This window comes from Heptranchias perlo, chromosome 34 (assembly GCF_035084215.1).
Source record: "Heptranchias perlo isolate sHepPer1 chromosome 34, sHepPer1.hap1, whole genome shotgun sequence".
Taxonomy (NCBI): domain Eukaryota; kingdom Metazoa; phylum Chordata; class Chondrichthyes; order Hexanchiformes; family Hexanchidae; genus Heptranchias; species Heptranchias perlo.
In genome coordinates this window covers 24207873-24232273 of record NC_090358.1, presented here as the reverse complement: position 1 = coordinate 24232273, position 24401 = coordinate 24207873, and the positions used below count along the sequence as shown (strand labels likewise).

The 24401-nt window shown below is 41.6% G+C and overlaps 1 protein-coding gene across 3 annotated transcripts in view; it reads right to left on the bottom strand.

Moving 5' to 3' along the window:
* Positions 1-3805: 3805 nt before the first annotated feature.
* The window catches only part of adamtsl3 (ADAMTS-like 3), a 481218-nt gene continuing 460622 nt past the window's right edge, over positions 3806-24401 (bottom strand). For 2 of the 3 annotated variants that reach the window (XM_067971609.1, XM_067971611.1), the window contains 4 exons: positions 12478-12685; positions 9888-9997; positions 8679-8893; positions 3806-8398 (listed from right to left, as the gene is read on the bottom strand). In XM_067971609.1, coding sequence (XP_067827710.1) covers positions 8283-8398; positions 8679-8893; positions 9888-9997; positions 12478-12685 — 649 coding nt within the window. In that variant the 3' untranslated portion in view covers positions 3806-8282. Of the gene's footprint in view, positions 8428-8678; positions 8894-9887; positions 9998-12477; positions 12686-24401 lie in introns of all 3 variants that reach the window. The other variant, XM_067971610.1, reaches the window with a different exon arrangement.

The following is a 24401-nucleotide window of genomic DNA, read 5'->3' as shown; positions in this document are numbered from 1 at the left end:
GTAAAAAATAGGAATCCGTATATGTTAATCTAAGTATTCTCACATCTCAACTTTCCTGCCTTACATCTATTTTCATGGAAGAGGTGACTCACGCATAGGCTTGGCTCCACAGATACCAGGAGCCCTTGAATAATTTGCCCATTCTTTATGTGTTGGCATGGAGTGAACACACTACTTAATTGTTAAGCCCAACAGTTCTCACCTGCCCTCCATACATGTACACCTCCATCATGGGTACATCAGGTAGCGGTCTAGAAAGTGCGTTAGAGCCATATATATTCTTATCTAGCAACATTTTTTAATCTCTGTAGTTTATAATAATGTATAAATATAGTTAGTCAAAACATAATTTTTTTGTTCACTGAAGACTCAATATATTTGCTCATTAATGTTCTCTTGAAGCAGTGGCCAAGCTATACTAGAATAATGATATTTATTTCAAATAAAGTCCAATGGGAAGTGCAGCGACATGACACACTGGAGATTTATTGCTCTGTATCATTAAGTGATAGGACATAAGGACACAGGTTTGCATTTGTGATGCCGGATTTCAGCAATGGCTCCAGGGGGAGCTGTTGAGCAGAATGTGGTGGAAAATTAAAGGGAAATTAATCGTGAATCACTCTCATGCAGTTCCTCGTAATGAGTAAAGACCAGTATGTGTAAAGGACTAATCACCTGTCAGCAACAGTAAGAGACATGAAACAGAGACCTAGAAAGGGAAAAGGAGGTTTATTATTATGCTGGAAAGTATTCAGCAATTTTGATGGTAAAACAGCTAATCAGATTCATCTGAATTAGCAACATAGATTAGGGTTGCCAATTCTGGTTGGACGTATTTCTGGAGGTTCAATCATGTGATGTGATCACATGACATTCAATCACATGATGTGAGAATGGCCTCCCGGGGGCGGCTGGCGCCTGTGGAACCGTACCCCAGAGTCGGCGCCAGGGGAACTGTACCCCAGTACGAGTCGGTGCCAGGGGAACTGTACCCCAGTACGAGTCGGAGCCAGGGGAACTGTACCCCAGTACGAGTCGGCGCCAGGGGAACTGTACCCCAGTACGAGTCGGCGCCAGGGGAACTGTACCCCAGTACGAGTCGGCGCCAGGGGAACTGTACCCCAGTACGAGTCGGCGCCAGGGGAACTGTACCCCAGTACGAGTCGGCGCCAGGGGAACTGTACCCCAGTACGAGTCGGCGCCAGGGGAACTGTACCCCAGTACGAGTCGGCGCCAGGGGAACTGTACCCCAGTACGAGTCGGCGCCAGGGGAACTGTACCCCAGTACGAGTCGGCGCCAGGGGAACTGTACCCCAGTACGAGTCGGCGCCAGGGGAACTGTACCCCAGTACGAGTCGGCGCCAGGGGAACTGTACCCCAGTACGAGTCGGCGCCAGGGGAACTGTACCCCAGTACGAGTCGGCGCCAGGGGAACTGTACCCCAGTACGAGTCGGCGCCAGGGGAACTGTACCCCAGTACGAGTCGGTGCCAGGGGAACTGTACCCCAGTACGAGTCGGTGCCAGAGGAAATGTACCCCAGTACGAGTCGGTGCCAGGGGAAATGTACCCCAGTACGAGTCGGTGCCAGGGGAAATGTACCCCAGTACGAGTCGGTGGCTTCAGGAGACGAGGAGCAATAACAAACAAAAATGGTATTGAGAAGGATTATATTGGGAAAAGAGGAATTCCCCTTTAAATACTGGGCTATTTACATATACGCTATCCTTTAAGAGGTGTTTCTGACCTTTCTAAAGTTTGGTCCAAAGCGTTCATATCGTTTGCCCGGAGCTGAAACTCGCTGATTCAGATTCTCTCTTCCTTCATGTAGATTGGTTCGGCCTGTTTAAATTTCAGATGGAGGGCCATCCCCAGGAATCCCCTCTTGTCTCCGAGCCACGGGGGAGGTCAGCACCGCCTTGGCGAGGTTGAGGAACGGCCTGCCGATGCGCAAGGCATTAGGGCAGGTAGACCCACGCCAGCCTGACCTACGCTGCGCTGAAGTAGCGGTATGTTCTGTCCTTGCCTTACAGCATGGCCACTGCGTTCTGACTTCCTGCGAGTAAAGCTGGAGGCAGTCCGAGAAATGAACCTGCTTGAAGTGAGAATGATTTCAGGAGACTCCCTCTCCTGGTTGGCAACCCTACTTCCACCTCAGCCCCAGATGGAAGTACAATTTTTAAGGCCCTATTTGCCCCTTGTAAAGCTGCCCAATGAGATAGGAAGGCAAGCATAATTCTTCAGGGGTCCTGGCTAAGACTCCCAGGTGGGCCCCCACATAGACTGGGCAGGAGGCCAGGACGCCTTATTTCTCCTGCGTAAGCTTGGCCGGGGCCGAGGAATTTCCTGGCCTGGGAAATCCTTTCACCTGCCACATGCCCTGTGATGCAGGGGACCATGTGTGGGGCAGACAGAGGTTACACCCCTAATTGGAAAGGTGGAGAGCAGGCCGAGACCTGGCATGTCCGGGATCTGGCCCCATTCTCAGGCCTTCCGCAGCACTCCTAGTGGACTTGTGCAAGGAATGTGGTCAAGAGGCCTGTAGATTTTAGGGGCCCTTGGACGAGCGGGGGCATTTTCATTTCTCACACACATTTATGCTTTGAGCTGCTAAGTGGGATCGTCCAAACAGTGTTACCCAGTGGGCAGCCTTGTGCTGTAGTTTTGTGTCTACTTGGATCTGAATCGAGATTGACAATATAATTTCTCTTAGGACCCATAAATTACATTAAATATGAAAAGCTTCTCAACCCATCTGTTGATCTGGATTCAGATGCATATCTAGGGTTGCCAACTCTGATTGGACGTGTTTCGGGAGGTTTTATCACATGATCGCCCGCCCCTCCGCTCCCGCCATTGGTTGCCTAATACATCCATTCTCGCAGTGCCCCGCCTTCCTAGGCCAATTGGAAAGCGAATAGATTCATTACCCGATTGATTGACAGTCAAGAATCGTCCAACGAGCCTGTTTTCCCCCATCTCCCACTATTTTTTTTATCACTAATAAATGAAAGTGTTAAAAAAATTGTTTTCTTTTCATTTTCTTTGAACGTCCTTATGATTTATCTTCTGGATTGTTTGCAGAGATTAATGTTTAATTCCTGGAGATTAATGTTTAATTCCAGGAGACTCCCACAGGGTTGTTAATCTCAAAAAGGTAGAAGAACAAGGCTGTAACTCATTTGACTTCCTAATTCTCCTCAGTAAGGCCATTTCCAAGATAAGCAAATTCCCTTGTCTTTTTTTTCCTGTGCAGTAACAAATTTACTGTGGGATTTGTTAGTGCTGGATTGAATAATGAAGAATATCCTAATTTCCCCATTTGCTGGTGGATTTTTCTCTTGATTTACAAATATCTGCTGAGCATATTTTACGAGAAGCAGCAGCTGCCAGAAAACCTAGATGCAATAATTACATTTAATTTTATAGCAAGTCACTTTCTGAAAAAGACCCACACAGCAAAGTCAGGAGTTAGTTTTAACTCATCCATGCTCCTAAATAGGCTGAGCAGGGAGTGGAACTGGCAGCATCTATGAAGGTGGTTGTAGGATGAACTGTGCCACTCTTCCAATTGACCAAGTACAGATACACCAGTCCAGCATTGGGAGAAGAAAATGTTGGGGTCAAATGACTGATAAAACTCTTCAAAAATATACAAAGTTTTCAAGTTTCTGAGGTAAGAACTAGGAGTTAACAGCTTAGTAAGCAATGCAATGATGGGCAGACAGATTCATAATATGTTGGCTGAAGGAATAACAATTCATAAATGAGAAGAAAGTCTTCTAATTCATTAGAAAATGGATATTGGTGGTTAAAAGTTCAATTTTATTAAACTGCAGTTTAAAAAAAAATTAGTCACACAACAAACCTGGATTACATACACAGCACAAATATTGTTTCCATGATTATATATTTGCAATACAATGTGGGTTTATTGTAATTTTGTAAGCTGAAGCGAGTTTTACAAAATATATGAATATTCAACCTCTCTAACTGTAAGGAGCTGTGAAGCAATGTTGGAAACATTAGGCACAACCCAAACTTGCTCTGCATTATAGCAGGGGTGTCCAAACAGGTTGTCTTTGTGGGCCTCATCATGCAGCCTTAGGGTCACATATAAAGTTGAACAATAACCAACAACTTGCATTTATATAGTGCCTTTGATGTAGAAAGGTGCATCAAAGAGGCATAACGAAAAAAAAATGGTCGTCGAGCCAAAGAGAGAGATAATTAAAAGGAGTGACCCAAAAGTTTGATCAGGGAGACTCTTAAAAGTGGAGAGGCAGAATGTGTTTAAGGAGGGAACCCCAGAGAGTGGAGCCTACGCAGCTGAAGGCACGGCCGCCAATGGTGGGGCGAAGAGAAGGGAGGCGATGTACCAGAGGCTCGGGTCAGAGGAAGAGAGAGTTTGTGCGGGGACGGCTGGAAGAAGTTACAGAGATAGGGAAAGGTGAGGCCATGGAAGGATTTAAGGTGAGGCCAAGAATGATCGTTTTAAATTTGAGATGTTGGAGGACCACGAGTCAAGTAGTGCAGTGAGGCCATTTGCAGATATCTCAAGTAGCTGAAACCAACAGATCTTGGTGTTCTGATTCAGGATTTATCCACCACTAAAATCAACCCTTTCTAAACCCCCAGGACCATAGAATTCTAACCAGATAAATCGGTGAATAAAAAACATAAGCTCAAATAGGACTGAGTTGTCTGGTCTTCGAGAGCCTGATTTGCAAGGGTTAAGGGCCATACGTAGCCCATGGGCTGCAGTTTGGACACCCCGACATTATAGTACAATTATAGGCAACTAGACATAAAACCTGACCTTGGGATAATTTCATTATCAAGCAGCATGCATTTCTATGTCTGAAGAAGAAAGTAACTTAGACAAATTTGGCAAGTGCTTGATGTAGCTATAAGCATTTTAACTTTAAATAGAAAGTGAAAAGCAATTTAAAACAGAAGCTTTGGTAGTAAAAAATAAAAGTCCCAACAAAAATATTCTTTATAACACACAATGTACAGCATTCAGTATTGCACTTCATAACAGAAAATAAATATGTACAAGTAATATGTTACAATTATTTTTCCTTAATTTATGCACAACCTTTTGCAAAAGGTCAAGACCCATTAATGATCGGAGAATGTAAAATCACAGGATACTCCCCCAAGTAGCCAGCATTCTATTTATGGAAAAGACCAACTTAAAACAGCTGTATACAGAAACATAATTGGAGCACTCATCAATGCAGAACCATACGTGAACTGACAATAAATGTTTTCCATCGCCTATAATACTGTAACACTCAACTTAAAGACATGCCTTATTGCTAAACACGTACCTTAACCATTTGCCAACTGAATTACAGAAATCCTTTGGTACTGTCGTTTTAATTTATCATAACAAATGTCCAAACGGAATCTAACATCCTGCATGATCACCTCTGTAATCATGCATTTTCTGGATTACCGTAAATCCCTTTGAACATATTTCCTCCACATGTATCAAGATTTTCATTTATTTTGGTAATTGGCAACAAAACAATTTATTAAATCGATACAATAGGCAATGTACAGGACTCATTGTATCATTTGTTTTTTTTTATTTGAGTACTAAAATTCTATAAAGGATTCCCTTTAGCAAGCAAAGTTCAGCATGAAAATTGCTGTCGTAATTCGACACTGTAAGCTAAGTATAATATTGCGAGATTTTTTGAATCCTTGCTTCTTATTAATTATAAGAAAGGACTCTAGGATATTGTGATAATCCACTGATTTTATAAAAATAGCAAAATCTAGATTTGGGATTATGTTTCTAATTTTGTTACTTAATAGTAAATACTTCTTGGAAGATTCAGAGTAATTACTTCCTGATAATATGCTTTTGCAGCACCAGTGGTAACATCTGTTCTATAATATTAAACCCTACACAGAACTATTCAGGGCTGCCTTGTTACATTAGGTAACATGGATCTAGAAATGTTTTTCTCTGCTGTTACTTTAAATTTTGCATTTCACATTTGAATCAACCGGTAATAAAAATAAATATTCTGTCATCTTTATTGTAGTCAGAATATGCATTTTAGTAAAGCCCAATAGGGCTATACATACATCAACACTCTAAGGAAACACAGGGGCTGGTAACAATAAAGACTTACAATAAGAAGCATATAGTTGTAATATATAATTAATAACATCAATTTACTTGAGTATTTCAACTACATGTTGTGCACAGTGAGACAGAGTATTGGCACACAAGCATATGTTATAGGGATAAGGGGGAATTGGCACTCAAGCTTTCTGTACAACAAGTATATTAACCCTGCTGGGAGGAAAGTGCGAGACAAAGATTAATCCCAACAGTGAGAAGAAAGATCAAGGAGCGAGCCACTTTGGGTACGTCTCTCGCACCAGCCCAGTAACAGCCTGGGAACAAAGTACTTTGTGAATTGTTCCCTTGGCTGAAGAATTGTAGTGGAATGAGGGACCTTTTGAAAATAAGGGGTGAAAATAGCTGAATATTGGAGTGTACAAAATTAAAACATTACAGACTGTGCTAACATGTTATCAATAACAAGGAAATCAGAGTTTTTTTTGTGAGTTCATCACTCACCAAGTTGTTACAAGAAACCATTTTTAGTATTACTTAGAGAGCAACTGTTTCATGGGACCAGTTCCAAATAAAAATTACATGTGTTTACAATTACAATTTACAAAGAAGCAACAGGAAAATCAGTTTTTTTTCAGGTGGGTCCTAAACATTACCTCTAAAACTCAGAGAATCTCAAGTGTCTGAGTACAATAGCTTCACTATATTTGTCACTTTTCCAGAAAACTACATCAAGGAAACATATTGCATTTTTAGTTACTATTTGGGTCTTACAATTACTGAACACTAGCCATTTTTATATGTATATTCATCACAAATATTCTACACTGAAAATGCCAGATATACAGTGTATAACTTACTCTTCTAATAACGAATGTAAGAACCACTTTCCGCATATGGTTTTTATAATGGGCTGCCACAAAAAATTCCCGCATGCTGATTCTAACCTGTGTAAGTCCTGGGAATTATATGCATTACATGTCTGTGAAAAGCTGAGGCCTCAACTCTCTGCAGCAACATTAGGTTAACAGCAAAGGGTCAAATATTAGCAATATAACTGAAAGTGGTTGAGACTTCCCAGAGGCAGGAAGGATTTGCATTTTTTGAATGTTTCCTTATAGATTTGAAGTGTAATGTAAAATGCACTTGTGCCACAAATTACATATTACAACCATCTACTCTGTGTTAACTATTTTATTACTAGTGGTTTCCTACTTTTCCTTTAAAACCAGAAGAAACACCGCATTACAACTTCGGCAACCCAGCTGGAGACAACACCCTGATAAATGATTTGCTTGCATTAAAAATAGAGGCACTCGGTGAGATCGCTTTTAAATGTTTTGCCCCCAACGTGCTTTATCAGTAGCTGACTTATGATTTTTCTTTACAATCAAGAACAATAGAGTAAATCCAATGTTTCCACTCTGCTAGGGGTGGTACACACGTGAAGGTGGATAAGCCTACAACACTGTAAACCAATTCTCTGACTGCATTTCCTTCAAATACGATATTCCCACTGGGAAGATTGGTTGCTTAATTTACTCTAATATTCAAACACACCTGAATTAGCTTTTGGAACAAGTTAAAAAATCTAAACTTCTGAATACTTTATTCTCTGTGTTTGTTTTTGTCTACACGCCTAAATATTAAAAAAAATCTGTAACATCAGATGTGAAATGAAAGTGGTTTACAGTAATAAAAAGGGATAAACACTCTTGCCAATAACTCACCTGGGTTGAAAGCTTTTCATGGTTTTTGCTGTAAAACTGTAAAAGATCAGCCCTCTTGGACATTCAGAAAAAGTCTTGGCCCCAGGTGGAAGTAAATAGTTCACATACCAACTTCTGTGATGCAACTTAAACACACATCTCTTAAAACTTAGAAAAAATATTGACACTAAAGCACAACAAATCTGTATTAGATTGAAAAGCAGAACTGTTGAGAAGTCCTTGCTTTAAGAATCAGCCAGTACATATTTGACTAACATAACAAACAGCAAGGAAACCTTTTGTGCATTTCTGTATGTACAAGTAGATTTACAAAACTATTAAAATATCCTCCTGTTTCAACTTGCACCAGGTTCTACTGCAGTCAGTTCACCTACACGGAGTACGGTATAAATCCATTCACAGTCTTTTATAGATTGATTACGATCCAGCGAAGAGTGGCGTGTATTAATTAAAGCATCCTGCAGGAATCGCAGCATCTCTGCTTGTAGGTTTTCAGGTGACACAGCCTCAGACGTTTCACAAGTGCACAGTAGCGCGTTGTGTCCGTGCATTCTCCTTCAGAAGCTGAAAGCAACGCATCCAAATCTAAATAACTGACACATCATCAGGGTGAAGAATGGAAATATGATTCACTTTTAAATTTGCCATAGTTTTATCATACAAGAAAATTGTAACGAGATCCCAACCTATTGTGCACAATTCTATTCAAAGCTAAGATAGGTTGAAATCAAGCTACTTGTTTTGATTTGAATTTCTTCCTGTACAATGTTTCAAGTCAAATTTTCTGTTTGTTGTACGAAATATAATTTTTTTTTGATACAAAGCGAGGGAGAAATGTACTTACCGTCGCAGGAGGTTACATTGCAACGCTGCCACGTGATTGGTCGCCTCTGCCATCCACAATACTGATCAGCCACAGCTTTGTTATTTTTGTTATGGATACAAGCTACCCGTCGAGACTGGAAACCATTTCCACATGTGGCTGCACATTGTCTCCATGGTCCTGTTCTCCACTGCACATTACATCTATCTGATTTACATCGTCTAGCAGAAACAGGCCTGTGGATTGCAACACATTATTACTAATGACTGCAGCAGCAGCGGGCAGACAGTTTGGATCCTTCCAAACTTCAAAAAGGTTTGTCGGACCATCTGAAGGACATTTCGGCTTTGGGAGATTTGCTCACCATCAATGCCACTGGTTTGCAGTTTCTCCCAGGAAAAAATGGACAGAGTCGTGGAACGTGATCAGTAAAACATCAGCAAAAATCTCAGGAAAATCCTGGGCCGGGAATTTCACTGGGGCTTCTCCCACTCCGCCAAAGTTACGCCACGAGGAAATTCGTTCCCCATGAATTCCATGTGATAAAAACAGAATGTGACTTTATTCGGTTACCGTAAACCAGTGGCCTGAGTATAAATGGACAGGTCACAGAACGCAAATCCCCAAACACCGTCAAACATCCCAGGATTCCATACAAAAAAAAAGTTTGATTTATTCAATCACCATAAATCAGTGACTCAGTTAATATCAGACGCAAAGGTTCCACTACTCACCCCCGCGCCCCCCCCAACCAAGGAAGTGTGTGACCTCACCAGCAGAGGGAGCAGATGCTGCAGTCAGCCTACTAATGACATCTGAAATGATCGACTGCTATCATATCCATAGTGTCTATAGATATCCATAGTACAGATCCTCAGAGCATATCCAAATCTTTTGTGTATATCCATAGTATGTATCAATTCCATAGTAGATATCGATAACACATATCGATGTACATATTGACATCCATTGTATAATTTCAAGGACGTACTGAAAATAATTTTGTTCATTTGAAACTAACATCAACGATATTCTAAAGCTCACTTTAAACAGATTTTTTGCTATCGTTAAAGTACTATTTAAAATACTTCTCTGACATTTAATTAGTGGAACTCAAAACCATTCAATGTCATTCATAAATCATTTTCAACAACTTTGTGTCACATAATTGGTAATATACTTATCACATAATGGAAGTGTCACAAACTAGAGTAAGTGTTTTCTTAATACCTCTTTATTTTGTCACAAATAAATTCTGTGGTTGATGTTCCATTTGTATACTGACATACACTTTGACGATGCTGTACAGCAATACTGTGACCCACACAACGACCAGAACACTGTCAAACAAAAACAAAGAAGTCAATTGTTGGTGCTTGTGAAAAATGTTCAAACATTTGCTCTAAGTCTGGAGAAATTTGGTTTTCGACAGCACATGGCGCATATGTTCCAAAATTTATAACAGAACAAAAAATGTAAAACTAAAGCATTAAAGCCAATCGACAAATTTATTCTCAATTATTTTGGTTTCAGTGGGGAGTTCTTGGCATGTGCTTGGATCTAGATTCGATGCTAAGTAGCAATAATCACATTGATTCGCAGTGAGCATTAATAGCAACACAAAGTTGAAGCCTACTGTTGTGCCTTTTTGCATTCTTGTATCTTTACCTGTCCCCTTCTTCACCATTTAGCCAAAATTGGTATGGACTTTAGTAAGTTTTCTTACCGATTTCTCAGTATTGGAACCTCTCACTTTACGTTTCTCAGTGACTTTCTTTTTTTTGTTCGCTTTATTTGTCTCCTTGGTGTGAATTTGTTATTCATTCCTTTCCATTGAATTTTAGGCAGGGCCTTTTGGGACACCTCAAGGTCAAACTTCTTTGCCAACCTCAAGCAAATGCTGCGCCACGAGAATGCAGATTCTGTAGCAAGTCTGTCTAGGATTTGTGGACATCTCAGTCTCAATATCATAAATACTTCAAAATACTGTATTAAAACAGTTGCCAAAATGGCACTTGTTTAGAAAAACTGTTCAAAAGTAGTTTACTGTGCTTAGCCTCAATCCCCAGTAAGAAATGGTACTTAACATCTGGCAGTCTCACCTCATTTATTACCTGTAGGCAAGACAGCTAGGAGTTAAATGCAGCCAGGTGTTAAGCAGTAGGCAACCAATGTCCAGAGTTCTGAATCAGAATGGTGTCAGTGACTGATTTTCTAATCCCTGTTGATTTGCACTTTATTAATCCCTGTGCATTTCACACCTTGCACGCTTCAACTGCTGGTGATTTGCACAAGGTATGAAGTGCATGATTGATGAGCTGCACACTAATGAGATTAAACGGTTGGCGTCGCCTGACTCCAATCAGAATACCATGTGCACAGTTTGATTCTGATACAGTAAATGGAGAAAACTCCTTCTTCCACAATGGTTTCTGTGGCTGTGGAATCACGGAGCACTGGTGTAATCAGATCAAGATTTAAAAAAAAATTCGTTCATGGGATGTGGGCGTCGCTGGCGAGGCCGGCATTTATTGCCCATCCCTAATTGCCCCCGAGAAGGTGGTGGTGAGCCGCCTTCTTGAACCGCTGCAGTCCGTGTGGTGAAGGTTACACTTTACTGTCACATATAGGCCAACTGTTCAAGGAGTAAGAGTGGAAGTAGCAATTTGCATCGCTGTTCTCAGCAAAACACAGACCAGGGCATGACACACAATATGGCACCACATCAGCAATATCCCATGGGGGATGTCCTCCCACCCCAACATATTATCATCTTAGCCAACAGCTGTTGTGCTGCAGCAAAATAAAACTATGGCCAATTTATTTCCTTGTGTTATGTTTTCTTCAACACTACTGAATTCTTGCATTTCAATCCAGCTTGGGGAAACAGGAAGTTGTACTTTCATTGCTAATGACTGTTTTGCATCTTAAATTAATGAAGTCCTCTGGTACACATATAGGGGGTAATTTTGACTTTGGACAATAGTGTAAAGTAGGCGATATTGAATCAGCCGTCAGTTATACATCTCTCCCGAATTTCGTTGAAGTAAATGGAAATGAAAATCGGGAGACATGTATAACGGGCAGCTGATTTGATATCACCTGTTTTACACTATCGACCAAAGTCAAAATTACTCTCAGAGTCTGGTTAGTCCACATTGGTGTCAGCCCAAAGGCAAATTCTAGTAAAATGGTCACACTGCAAGAAGAACCATGGAGTAAATTTCCAAGTTTACAGCTGGAGCCTAAGGGGTGGCATAGGCCGAACACAGAAAGGAAAACTTGACAGAGAGGATTGCACGGCAGTAACAGAGCCCGCTCGATTTTCCCTCCGTTTAACTTAAAGGAAGGAAAATCAGCAGATTCTGTAACAGGCATGAGATTTGCTGTGCAGTGCTCTCAGGCCATGCTTATTGCCCAGATGGTAAAGACAAAAATCTACCCAGAGGTTTGGAATTACAGATAATTTGTCACCTGCTGGGGGCTAGAAATCTGCAATCCCGAAACAGTGCTGCAGGAAATATTAAACCTGAGATGTGTTACACTTGACTGACATCTGCTTAGTTATGTCATTAAATACAACAAGGAAAATTCTTTGGGATTGAAGTTCTGCGGAGTGCTATTTTCCGCTCACTGTTAACCCACTCGTGTAAAATTCGTAGGTGAGTTTTGGTTTAAATGAAGTCAGGCCAGCGAATGAATTTCATTCAAGGGTTTTAACCAGTGCCCGAAAAATAGGCCTCAGCAGAACTTCAACCCCTTGACTCTTCTTCATGATCATCATTCATACCAAAGAGCACCAAATAGTTCTCAGCATTACCTCTCCCCATGCTGGACTCTTCCACACTGCACACGACTGCAATAAACAATCCTCTTCTTCAGGTGGTCGTTCCTCCTCCTCTCCACATGCCACTGGAGATAAAATTCTTAATGTTCCACTGGCCGTTAGCTGCTCACATGTCACTTGTTTTTGGCGGACTCCTTCCCCACATGAGGCCGAGCACTCTGACACTGTGGTCGTAGCCCACCTGGAGGTACAGGAATGAGTTTAATAAAAAGTCGAAGTTGTGTATTATGAAATCCTTTTGAGATGAACACCCTGTGTAGCAAAATTATATCTTTGTACTGCCAAAAAAAAACAGGTTGAGGAAGGCAAGGAATGGCTTAATAAAGATGTACTGTAAGCCAAGAGAGCTTTGATTTCTAATATAACAAAATTTTACCCAAGTACGTATGCCTGTGATCTTCATGAACAAACTGATGTGTGAATCTGAAATGGATACGAGATGGCATTGACAAACAAGATGGTTTACCTATGAGGAAGAGAGATTCTCCAAACCAGAGGCAAAGACAAAGATGAGTGAGGCTGCCGAACAATTTGGCATCAGCACTTCATTTCTCTCGAGATTGCTCACGACAACCTGCCTATCTGAGTACCAGCACTGCAAGGAGAAAGCAACTTGTGTATAGCAGCTCACTCTTATGGATGTGAAAGAGGCATTGTATTGGTTTCAACAGGCATGCGCCCAAAGTCTGTTATTTGCTGTTAGCAGAGAAGGCAGCTGCCACCGTGAATGGGTAGATGGAACAAAAGTTGCTACATCAAACAAGTGCTGTGGGGCCTTGGGCGTTGTAGGCTGATTGGAGAAGATGCCCCACTTCTCTCCTTGTGAGCTTTGGGACATTTGTAAACAAAGTGGCCTCTTTTGGATCTTGCTGCTTGACAACACCTGATGAAAGGTCATCGACCTTTAACTCTGTTTCTCTCACCACAGATGCTGCCTGACTTGGAGTGTTTCCAGCATCTTCTGTTTTTATCTCACACTTCTTTGGAGACGAGTACAAGAAAAGTAGAGTGGCTGTACTAACGTGTGTGAACAGAGTTGAATTTTCACTGAGCTCTGTTTTTGTTGAACTGGTTAATGTACTCATTACATTAACAAAATCGTTAACTTGTTTATTCTAAATGAGTTTGTCAAAATGACCCTCAGGAATGCAAGTGCATAGATAGCGAGCTAAAAGTGCGGCTCACTGGTATTAAAATGCCCTGTCTGCAGTGACAAGATTGTATGAACCAATATTGCCAATTTCAATGTGCTCAGGTTAAATAGCTTCAAAAATACTAGAGCTTCATTTTAATTAACAAATCCTTAATGTTTTTACAATTCAATCTGTATTACTACAAATGGTGGTCTGTTAGTCTAGCAATTCCAACTTGCATTTCCTAACCAGATATTCATTGGTTTGAGTCTCAGAGCCATTGGTCGACCAGACAGTCTCCCTGTCCTCATACACACTACAATACATTCAGAATTGGAGGGAATTGCTCAAATCATAAAGCAGAATGATTCATTTCACTTCATGTGAAATGTGTGCTTCTGACTTCCCCTTTATTATTTATACACCGATGTTATTGACTACTTGCTCTGGTGTCACCATTTGGGTCATTATGCAGTTACTCTGAGTCTCTCTTAGTTTCCTTAGGCATTTGAAATCCAAACTTGTAGTAGATAGATAAGGCTTGAAATGACTGTTCACGATATTAACATATGAATGCTCAGCACACTGATATGACATTCCTTCAACTGAAATTTAACAACAGCATTAACTCATTTTCCAGATTGGGCATTAACCAGTGTAGAAATATCATGGTGAAATTTATCAGGTTCCTGATGAACGTGGTAAGAAAAGTGGAGCCAGCCATTCTTCTGATCCCGATGCAGAGGCAAGATGATGGATGTTCATTTATTGTCTACTAGTGGTTTTGTCCTCAAACAATTCTGCAGCCAATTCAGCAGGTCACTAGAATAGCCACAAGATGTTAGTTTCTCAATGAGCTTGGGATAACATACCTATTGAAGAGTCAATGAATGTCATGGGCCACTGCTTGGCACCGAGAAAGCCACTCCATTTTTGGACCATGAAATTGAGCATTGAATAGGTGATATTGTTCTAGTAGGAATCCTTCAGTGATATTTAAATCAAGATATTTTTCCCCGGAGTTTCTGATGATGCCAATATCTGCTGCTTTCAATTAACATCGGGTGAGCGTAAAAGGGCACGTGAGTTGCGCAGACCAGGTATCTCAAAGATGGCAGCACAACCTTTAACGTCAAGGGGAAGTGCTCTAATTTCATGCTTGGCAATTAAAAAAGCAGCTCCATTTTTGGACCATGAAATTGAGAACTCCAATTGCTGATTTGCTCTGAAGCCAAATTGGCAACCAGACAGTAAACTGTTGAGATTGAGATCATGTAACAGCTTCTTATTCTCTTCAAGAGCTTTGACATAATTGGCAGTAGAGATTCTGGCATGTAGTTATCAGAGTCTGACTTTGACCCCTTCTTGTGGTTGCACATGATGTTTGCTGCTTTCCACTGATTTGGGACACTATTTGACAGCATTAATTGAAATAGATGAGCAAAGGAGCAGCTGGATACACAAAGATTGTTTTGAGAGACCAACAACCTGTGCCTTTGGGGTTAGTAGTTTTCTGGGATCCAGGTTTTCAAGATGTTGAACTTTCTTGCGTGATTCGTGATTTGGCTGATTGAGTTGCTATTGTCTAAGGGAACATTTCGTACCTGATCTTGAATTTTGGGTGACAGAAAACACGGTGTTGAACCATTTGGCAATATTCATAAAAGTGAGGCATGGGACGCACTTCTTCTCAGAACGAGGGGAAGTTCAGTCAGGCCCTGAAACATATTTTTGCAATCTTCCACCATTCCTTGGAGCTTATCTACTAATCCTGTAGTTTGGAGCTGATCTTGGACAGGTACCTTTGATGAACTGACAATGGAGCCTTTTCATATTGGGACTAGGTTTGGAAATATGCTTTTCAGTTGTTTTGATTGCCTGATGTTTCCCATTTATCCACACATCTTTGTTTCTTGGCTAACACACAACTTTTATTAAATCAGAACTCCGAGCCAATCTTTAGCTGAATAAAGTTCAACTCTGTAACAATCTTTTTGTCTGTGCCTAGATAAAGTCTCAGTCATTCAAGTGATAAAAAGGATATCAGTGCAAGGTAGAAAATTCTGATCAATTTGTTTTTGTTTTGCCTCTGTGAAGCATTTTGGGACATTGTTCTATGTTAAAGGTGCTATATAAATGCAAGTTATTGAGCCTATTCCAATTGCCTGGTTACAGAAATATAATATAGATGGTAATATCGAAGATATTTATTGCATGGCTTAACTTACTGCCAGTGGTAAAATGGATGCAAAAAACACTCATAGGATGACATTGGCCTTCACTTTTAGTTCCTTAAAATAAACTTAAATGCAAAAGAAAAACTAAGATGAAACTCACTGTACATAGAAAGAACCTGCATTTATATAGCATCTTTACCGACCTCATGACATCCCAAAGCGCTTCACAGCCAATGAAGTATTTTGAAGTGTAGTTTATATTGTAATGTAGGGAAACAGGGCAGTCAATTTACTCAAACAGCATTGAGATAAATGACTAGATTTGTTTTTTAATTTACTGATGTTGGTTGAGGGATGAATATTAGCCAGGAAACCAGAAGAGCTCCCTCGCTCTTCTTCCAGTAATGCTACGGGATCTTTTACGTCCAACTGAGAGGGCAGATGTCTCGGCTTAATGTCTCATCCGAAAAGATGGCACCTCCGTCAGTGCAGCACTCCCTCAGTACTGCACTGAAGTGTCAGCTTGGATTATGTGCTCAAGTCTCTGGAGTGGGGCTTGAACACACAACCACCTGACTCAGAGACGAGAATGCTACCAATTGGACCAAAGCTGACACTGACAAACTAAATGGACTAACTTGCTCAAGTATCCCATTGACTAAATTTGAACCAATTAAAAAACTGTTCCATTCACTGGGAGGAAAAGCTACCAAACAACAACTTGTAACCGCCACAAAATCGACCAAATTACTTACTTTTTGGCAAATCTGGCATTCAAGAACTAGTCACTACCACAAAACTGACCAATCTAGTTGCTCAAAACATTTCTTCCAATTTCTTCCAGTGGCAATACCGTTTTTTGAGCGACTGAATTTATAAAATAATAAAGGTATAATAAAACCTCTCACAAGTTACTAAGCTTAGCCTTAAATCCACCTATTTTATTTTCAAGATGCCTGAGACACTACTTCTGCTCACAGAGTTGCTCCCTTTCTCTGGGGCCTGGGCTGGAATTCTACTAGATTACCGGATTTTGCAGCAGTTGGTTGGGTTTTCCTGCTCTGGGACTGCGCCAACTCAATTTGCACGCATTTGTCTCCGACTCCCTTTCTCACTCCTCTCTCTGTCTAAGCCACTCCTAGCCTCCATTTCCTTTACTATATGCCTCCTAATCTCTGTGCGTCCCTTACACAGTTTCTATCTTTTTTCTCTTTGTCTTTCTTTCATCTTTTTTTCCTGTACATCTCAGAGGACACACCAAAATTAGATCGTCCTGGAGCTGGTCTTAAATGATCCCCGGCAGATTTACATTTGGTTTGCAGCAGGCTGTGTGGGACCAGGTTTTGTTGTAGCAGGGCATCTAATGGATCTGCTGTTAGTTAGACTTATTCGTGCATGTTTAGGGTTTTAAATTTTTTTTGGGTCATAAATTGCTGAAAGTGCGAGCTGATAAAGTCACAGTGAGGGAAACAGGGCATCTGGGACCTGAGTGAACAGGGCAAGCAACTGGGTATCTCCTTAATCAATCAGACAGAAGGACTGTGAACTGAACAGTGGAAGGACTGAGAAGGAAGTGTAAATTAGAGGGGGTGAATTCAATGTCAAATCAGGTACCGAAAGAGAAATAAAGAGAGGGAAAGAAAGATTGGAATAAGAGAGAGAAAAAAAAAGACAAAAAGGAAATTTTTCTTTAAATTTTATATTTTTAAAATCTGCAGGAATGAGACTCCACACTTGTAATAGTTAATTTTCAGTGCCAGAGAAGTTGATAGCCATTATCATTTACATTCATCACATCGTTAAAAGGGAACTTATGCTTGTAATGACAAGACTTAACTTTCGGTGGCGAGTTTAATTCGTATCTACTGCACAAATACAGCAACTTCACGACATTCAATGGTGAGAGAGACAGACAGTGAGATCTCGTTTTCGTGAAGCTAACAGCGGAGCGGCGCAGCTCGGACAGCAACTTTTGGATAACCGCGCACCTGCTCCTCGCCTGAAGTTGCTGTAAACATAGAAACATGGAAAATAGGAGCAAGAGTAGGCCATTCGGCCCTTCGAGCCTGCTCCGCCATTCAATATGATCATGGCTGATCCTCTATCTCAAAACCATATTCCTGCTCTCTCCCCAGACCCCTTGATGCCTTTAAATGATGTACCATTTACGCATAAATATAGGTGAGCACCATTAGCCTCACCGTTATTTTGACAGCAAAATCTGGCTCATTATAAAAGTCCTGAAACGGGTTGCTGTTTTATTTAAACCATCTTTAACAATAAATGGATTACTACAACTTTGCTGTTCTGCCCACTGATCAATAAGCAGAAAATAGGCAAGTACATCTCCAACAGTTGCGATTATTGTGGCTGATCCCACATGTATTACAGACGTTGTATTGCGAACACATTTCATGTTGCAGCATCTTCATTCTACTTAAATGACAAATTAGACATTAGAATTGTAAAAATCCTTGGTATTTTATATTTCAAATAAAGCAGATGGCCTAAAATTAGGCTGCAGTGCAGCAAAACCAGCAGGTTGTCAAGGCGATGACATGACTTTTTCTAAGTTTCACTTCCAATTTAATTTCTCTTACATCCGAGAAAGCACCTGTACCACACTAATCACATCAGAGTCACAGCAGAACTGGCAAATCTGGAGTTTGCTCTGCAAAACTTAAACTTGGGTTGCAATCAATGGCTCATTACAGCTGGAGTTCAGATTATTACCCAAGGCAAGCATGAAAGCACACATTGTATGAAGAACCTCGAGAGGCATTCAAAGGCGTGCTGACAATTTAACATGTTAAATTAAGACTGTGAGAGAAGTTCAGAAAAAAAATACACACGGGTAAAATTAAAATCAAGAGTTTGGCAAAAGGAATATGTGATAGCAGAAAACCATTTTTTTAAAAAAACAGATCATCCATCCAGATTCCAACCAGAAGAAACTTTTGTCATTTGTTTTTCTCAAAGTACTATAAAAATACACTATTCGGCTGTAAAGCGCTTTGGGATGTCCTGAGGTCGGGGAAGGCGCTGTATAAATGCAACTCTTTCTTTCTTTACACTGGACAGCATTAAGGATTTCCACATACACTGTGCAGCGGTTACCAAGTGAAAATGTCTGTGCCAACATTGGAACCGACAGGTTTGCATCGATTGTTAAGGTCCAGTTTTAAAAATAAATTGCACCAAAACAAACCTTAAACTTGCACAACTATATAGCGCAGAACGGTGAGAGATCAGAGCTAAGTCCCATCAGTTTGTGGTGCTTCACATAATGTGTGTCGGTCTTGACACTTAACAAAAACAAGAGTCCTCTGGACACATTAGGCTGGATTTTCCGATTGGTTACTGCCAATCAACAGGCATAAAGCAGGTGCAAACTAAAGGAAAAATCGGCGGAGGTCAGTTACAGCAGACGGACGCCCAGATAGCATTCCATCCGATTTTCAGGTCAGGCGTTGTACTGGCGCCAGAAGTGACTGTCAGCTGAGAGTTGGATGTCCATGCAACTTTCGAGTGTTTATGCTCGTATAGCACTGAGTCATCTACCCACTCTCGAAAAAGAGGCAATCCAGGGTTGCTAGGGACTGTGCTGTGTACAGAAATGCATTTAAAGAGGCCTATAGTAAGTTTATATAGCAGCATTTTGAGGCTATTTCTGAAGCTTTCTTTGTTTCCTCTTAGTACAAAGCCTCCTAACCAAATAAGCGTTCTGGTATTACCGATTTTTTGCTATGTCCAACAATGGGTTTCCCAATGGGAATCCCATTTTCCTTATGCTTTTTGGAGAAAGAAGAGGACACGCAATGAGGGATGTGCGGCAGACTTCAGCCACTTGCTGGTATCCACCACCCACACTTACCGACAGAAGCACACCTACCTGGCAAGTACAGAACTGGCTGCACAGATCTGCAGACTGCATTGGCAGGCAGCCAGAAATGGAGCTGTGCTACCTGCTGCAAGGACACCTGCAGCTAACATGCATCACAGGCCTGACATTGCCTGTAGCAGTAAGCGTCAGCTGCACCCTCAAGTTTTCTTTCCAGGCAAGGGGACGACGCCCTGGAATGGCAAAACAGAGCCATCCACCCGGTTACCATCTCCTTCTGTACTTTGTGAGCCATCAAACAGGGAGTTAGATTGCTGCATCACTCCATCATTTGATAGCTAGAGGGTCTCACGAGCTCCTAAAACCAGGCATAAAACAGATTGGGAGCTCACTGACGCTACATGAATGAAGCTGACCCTGAAAAATCTGTTGGGTAGGTGCTAATAATGCACCACCTGACTAACAGCAGATGGAAGGCCCGTTGGAAAATCTATGTTATTTGTCATCAGGACTTATATAAAAAAAATCACTAAGCCCGATTAATTTAATAATGCTGCCTCAATCGTGCCACATTTGTACCTAATTGTCCAACTTCTTCTGAAATTCAGAGAGCCTCCACGTTTGCACTGATACATAGCCTGCCTGTTCACATGCAGTGATGCTCTTGGCGGGTAATTTTAACCTAACATGCTGGGCGGGTGGAACACTGGTTTTACACCCTGCCCAATATCACTCCTATGACTTCAATGGAGAGTAAAATTGGGTGGGTGTGAAACCAGCATTGCACCCGATCCCATCAGTTTCCAAACGGGTGGGTTAGTTAAAATTGTCCCCTTAGTTTCAGAGCAAACTGGAGCATCTAGTCTGCAGCCAGCAGACTGAAATGTACTAACAGATACAATTCTACCGACCCAAGGCTGAGGCAAAAGCAAAATACTGCGGATGCTGGAAATCTGAAATAAAAACAGAAAATGCTGGAAATACTCAGCAAGTCAGACAGCATCTGTGGAGAAAGAAACAGAGTTAACGTTTCAGGTCGATGACCCTACGTCAGAACTGGAAGAAGTTAAAGATTGAACAGTTTTTAGGGAAAGGGTCAGGGAGGAATAGGAGGGGAGGAAAGAAAAAAAGGAGAGGTCTCTGTGGAGACCAGGAGAGAGGTGGAGAGCAGGAGTGGTTAAATGAGAAAGAGGATGATGGTGCAGGCAAGGAGGGTGGTAATGGGATAAGTTAAGAAACAAAAGATGGGTCTAGAGGAGCTGTAAATGGCAACATCAAAAACGTTACAGCACCTGCTGTCTGAAAAAATGGGAGCATGGTTACGATCTGAAGTTACTGAAATCAATGTTGAGTCCAGAAGTTTGTAAAGTGCCTAATCGAAAGATGAGGAGCTTTACCTCGAACTTCACTGAAACAGTGTAAGAGGCCGAGGACAGGCTGAGAGCCCGACTCGTGCTGGTAAGTAGATAGTCTGGATTTCTATGCATGTTATGAAGCACGTCAGTCTCTCAGGCATTATGTTATCTCCTCATTATGTCGGAGCTAACACATCACTGTCAGTCCACCACTTTCCAAGGCTCTGCCTGCTGGTAGTGTAGGAGAGCCAATATGTATCACGGTACTCACATACTACACTGAAGCTCACTTAAACACACTTCATTTTTGACAAGCTAAGAATGTGCACCGTACCTCGCCTTGCATTTAACCGATCGACACACTGAATATTGAAATCCTTAATGTCGCCCAGTTTAATTTATCATAAAAAGGAACCTACCTAACCAAAGTATTCTGAAAGCAGTCAAACATCTAAGTGGAGGTGCAAGCTAAGCTGCTTCAGTGAGTGGATGCTTCAAATGTAAGTGATGTGAAACATATAAATGTATGTTATAAACAGACATACAAAACAATGCTATGAATAGGTTTCAAATGAAGAAAACACATTCAGCATTCTTATATTTTCTTTAAAAAGAGCCACTATGATCATAAGGGGATAATTGTCTGATTAGAACTCTGAGTGGGGGTAGGGGACTCTCACCCACTAGGTGCACATATTGCAAATTCAGGCAAGTGAGGTTTCCAGATCATTAATCCCAACTTTGGAAAATTGTTCGCAATGCACTTCCGGATTTCCAAAAAGTGCTCCTGCTGGGTGAGACTTACCACCGGGAGCGTGAAGTCAGAAAATTAGTGCTGCAGAGCTGGCCTTTTTGGCCAGCAGAAAGGGTCTTGGGGCAATCAGGGGAGCACAGGAACAGAGCAGGACCTGAGGCAGTTAGAGAGACTCTGCAAGAGGGCAGACTATCAGGAGTGAGAATAGGGGCAGTCAGAGACTGCTCAGGAGGGGAGAGTCACAGGAGGGAGAACAAAGTACTAAAGGAAGTGGCCCTGGAAATAGTGGATGCATTGGTGATCATCTTCCAAAATTCTATAGACTCTGGAACAGTTCCTACAGATTAGAGGGTAGTAAATGTAACCCCACTATTTAAAAAAGGGAGAGAAAAAACAGGGAATTACAGACCAGTTAGCCTAACATCAGTAGTGGGGAAAATGCTAGAGTCTATTATAAAAGATGTGATAACAGAACACTTGGAGGGCATTAACGGGATTGGACAAAGTCAGCATGGGTTTATGAAAGGGAAATCATGCTTAACAAATCTACTGGAGTTTTTTGAGGATGTAACTAGTAGAATAGATAGGGGAGAACCAGTGGATGTGGTGTATTTGGATTTTCAGAAGGCTTTTGATAAGGTCCCACACAAGAGGTTAGTGTGCAAAATTAAAGCACATGGGATTGGGGGGAATATACTGGATTGGATTGAGAATTGGTTGACAGACAGGAAACAGAGAGAAGGAATAAATGGGTCTTTTTCCGGGTGGCAGGCAGTGATTAGTGGGGTACCGCAGGGATCAGTGCTTGGGCCCCAGCTATACACAATATATATCAATGATTTGGATGAGGGAACTAAATGTAACATTTCCAAGTTTGCAGACGACACAAAGCTGGGGTGGAATGTGAGCTGTCAGGAGGATGCAAAGAGGCTCCAATGTGATTTAGACAAGTTGGGTGAGTGGGCAAGAACATGGCAGATGCAGTATAACATGGATAAATGTGAGATTATCCACTTTGGTTGTAAAAACAGAAAGGCAGATTATTATCTGAATGGTGATAGATTGGGAAAAGGGGAGATGCAACAAGACCTGGGTGTCCTTGTACACCAGTCGCTGAAAGCGAGCATTCAGATGCAGCAAGCAGTTAGGAAGGCGAATGGTATGTTGGCCTTCATTGCAAGAGGATTTGAGTACAGGGGCAGGGATGTCTTACTGCAGTTATTCAGGGCCTTGGTGAGACCACATCTGGAGTATTGTGTGCAGTTTTGGTCTCCTTTTCCAAGGAAGGATGTCCTTGCCATGGAGGGAGTGCAACGAAGGTTGACCAGACTGATTCCTGGGATGGCAGGACTGACGTATGAGGAGAGATTGGGTCGACTAGGCCTATATTCACTAGCGTTTAGAAGAATGAGAGGTGATCTCATCGAAACATATAAAATTCTAACAGGACTAGACAGACTAGATGCAGGGAGGATGTTCCCGATGGCTGGCGAGTCTAGAACCAGGGGTCACAGTCTCAGGATACGGGGTATGCCATTTAGAACCGAGATGAGGAGAAATTTCTTCACTAAGAGGGTGGTGAACCTGTGGAATTCTCTACCACAGAAGGCAGTGGAGGCCAAGTCATTAGATGTATTCAAGAAGGAGATAGATATATTTCTTAATGCTAAAGGGATCAAGGGATATGGGGAAAAAGCAGGAACAGGGTACAGAGTTAGACGATCAGCCATGTTCATTTTGAGTGGCGGATCGAAGGGCCAAATGGCCTACTCTTGCTCCTATTTTCTATGTTTCTAAAGGCCGGCAGAGAGATTCTCAGGACAGGAGCAGAGTAGCAGTGGCCAGAGAGACTTCTTACCTACGTTATTTTTAAAAACAGGAGCCAAGCAAGACACCATAGAACTGACATTTTAGCATGTCTCCAAGGTTACACACGCCACTTGTCCAGTATTTAATATTCCAGCCCTTCACTTAAGGTAGAAATTACTATCAATGCTCTGATGTTTTGAACCCCAATGGAGCTGGTACCAAATTCCACCATCTGCTACTTTAGCTGAGGCATTAACCCATTTAAAATAAGTGGCTCTCCATTAAAATATTAGAGTGAGGAATCTGGTTGGAGTGTTAAGGATCAGGAAATCTCACCGTAAGCAATAAACTGGCTAAGTGGATCACCCGTCCATTACAGAACCCATCCAACTTTTATTTCCAATGATTTCAATGGGGATGAAGGTCAGATGGGTTCTACAATGGACGGGCGATCTGCTCAGCCAGTTTACGTCCCAAGCAGTGAAGGTGAAATTTCCCCCAGCGTGTCCAAGCTTTTGTCTTTGTGGGTCACCTAGGTGTGTACCATGGGGCCTCAGGGCCCACACATATAAAGGTTCAATCCACATTTCAATTAATTTGCAGATATCTGAAGCTGCTGATACTAACAGAGTTTAGTGCTCTGATTTTAAATGTATCCACCAACGAGGCAAAGGGCTTAATAGCGGCCTCTTCGAAACTTCCAGGCCTACAAAGTTTAATCAGGACAAACCAACAAATAAGTTGCCTAGACTCTGAGGGTCAGATTACCAGAGCTCGAGGGCTAGATGTGTCCCTGGGACTGCATGTTGGACACTCCTGTTCCCAAGG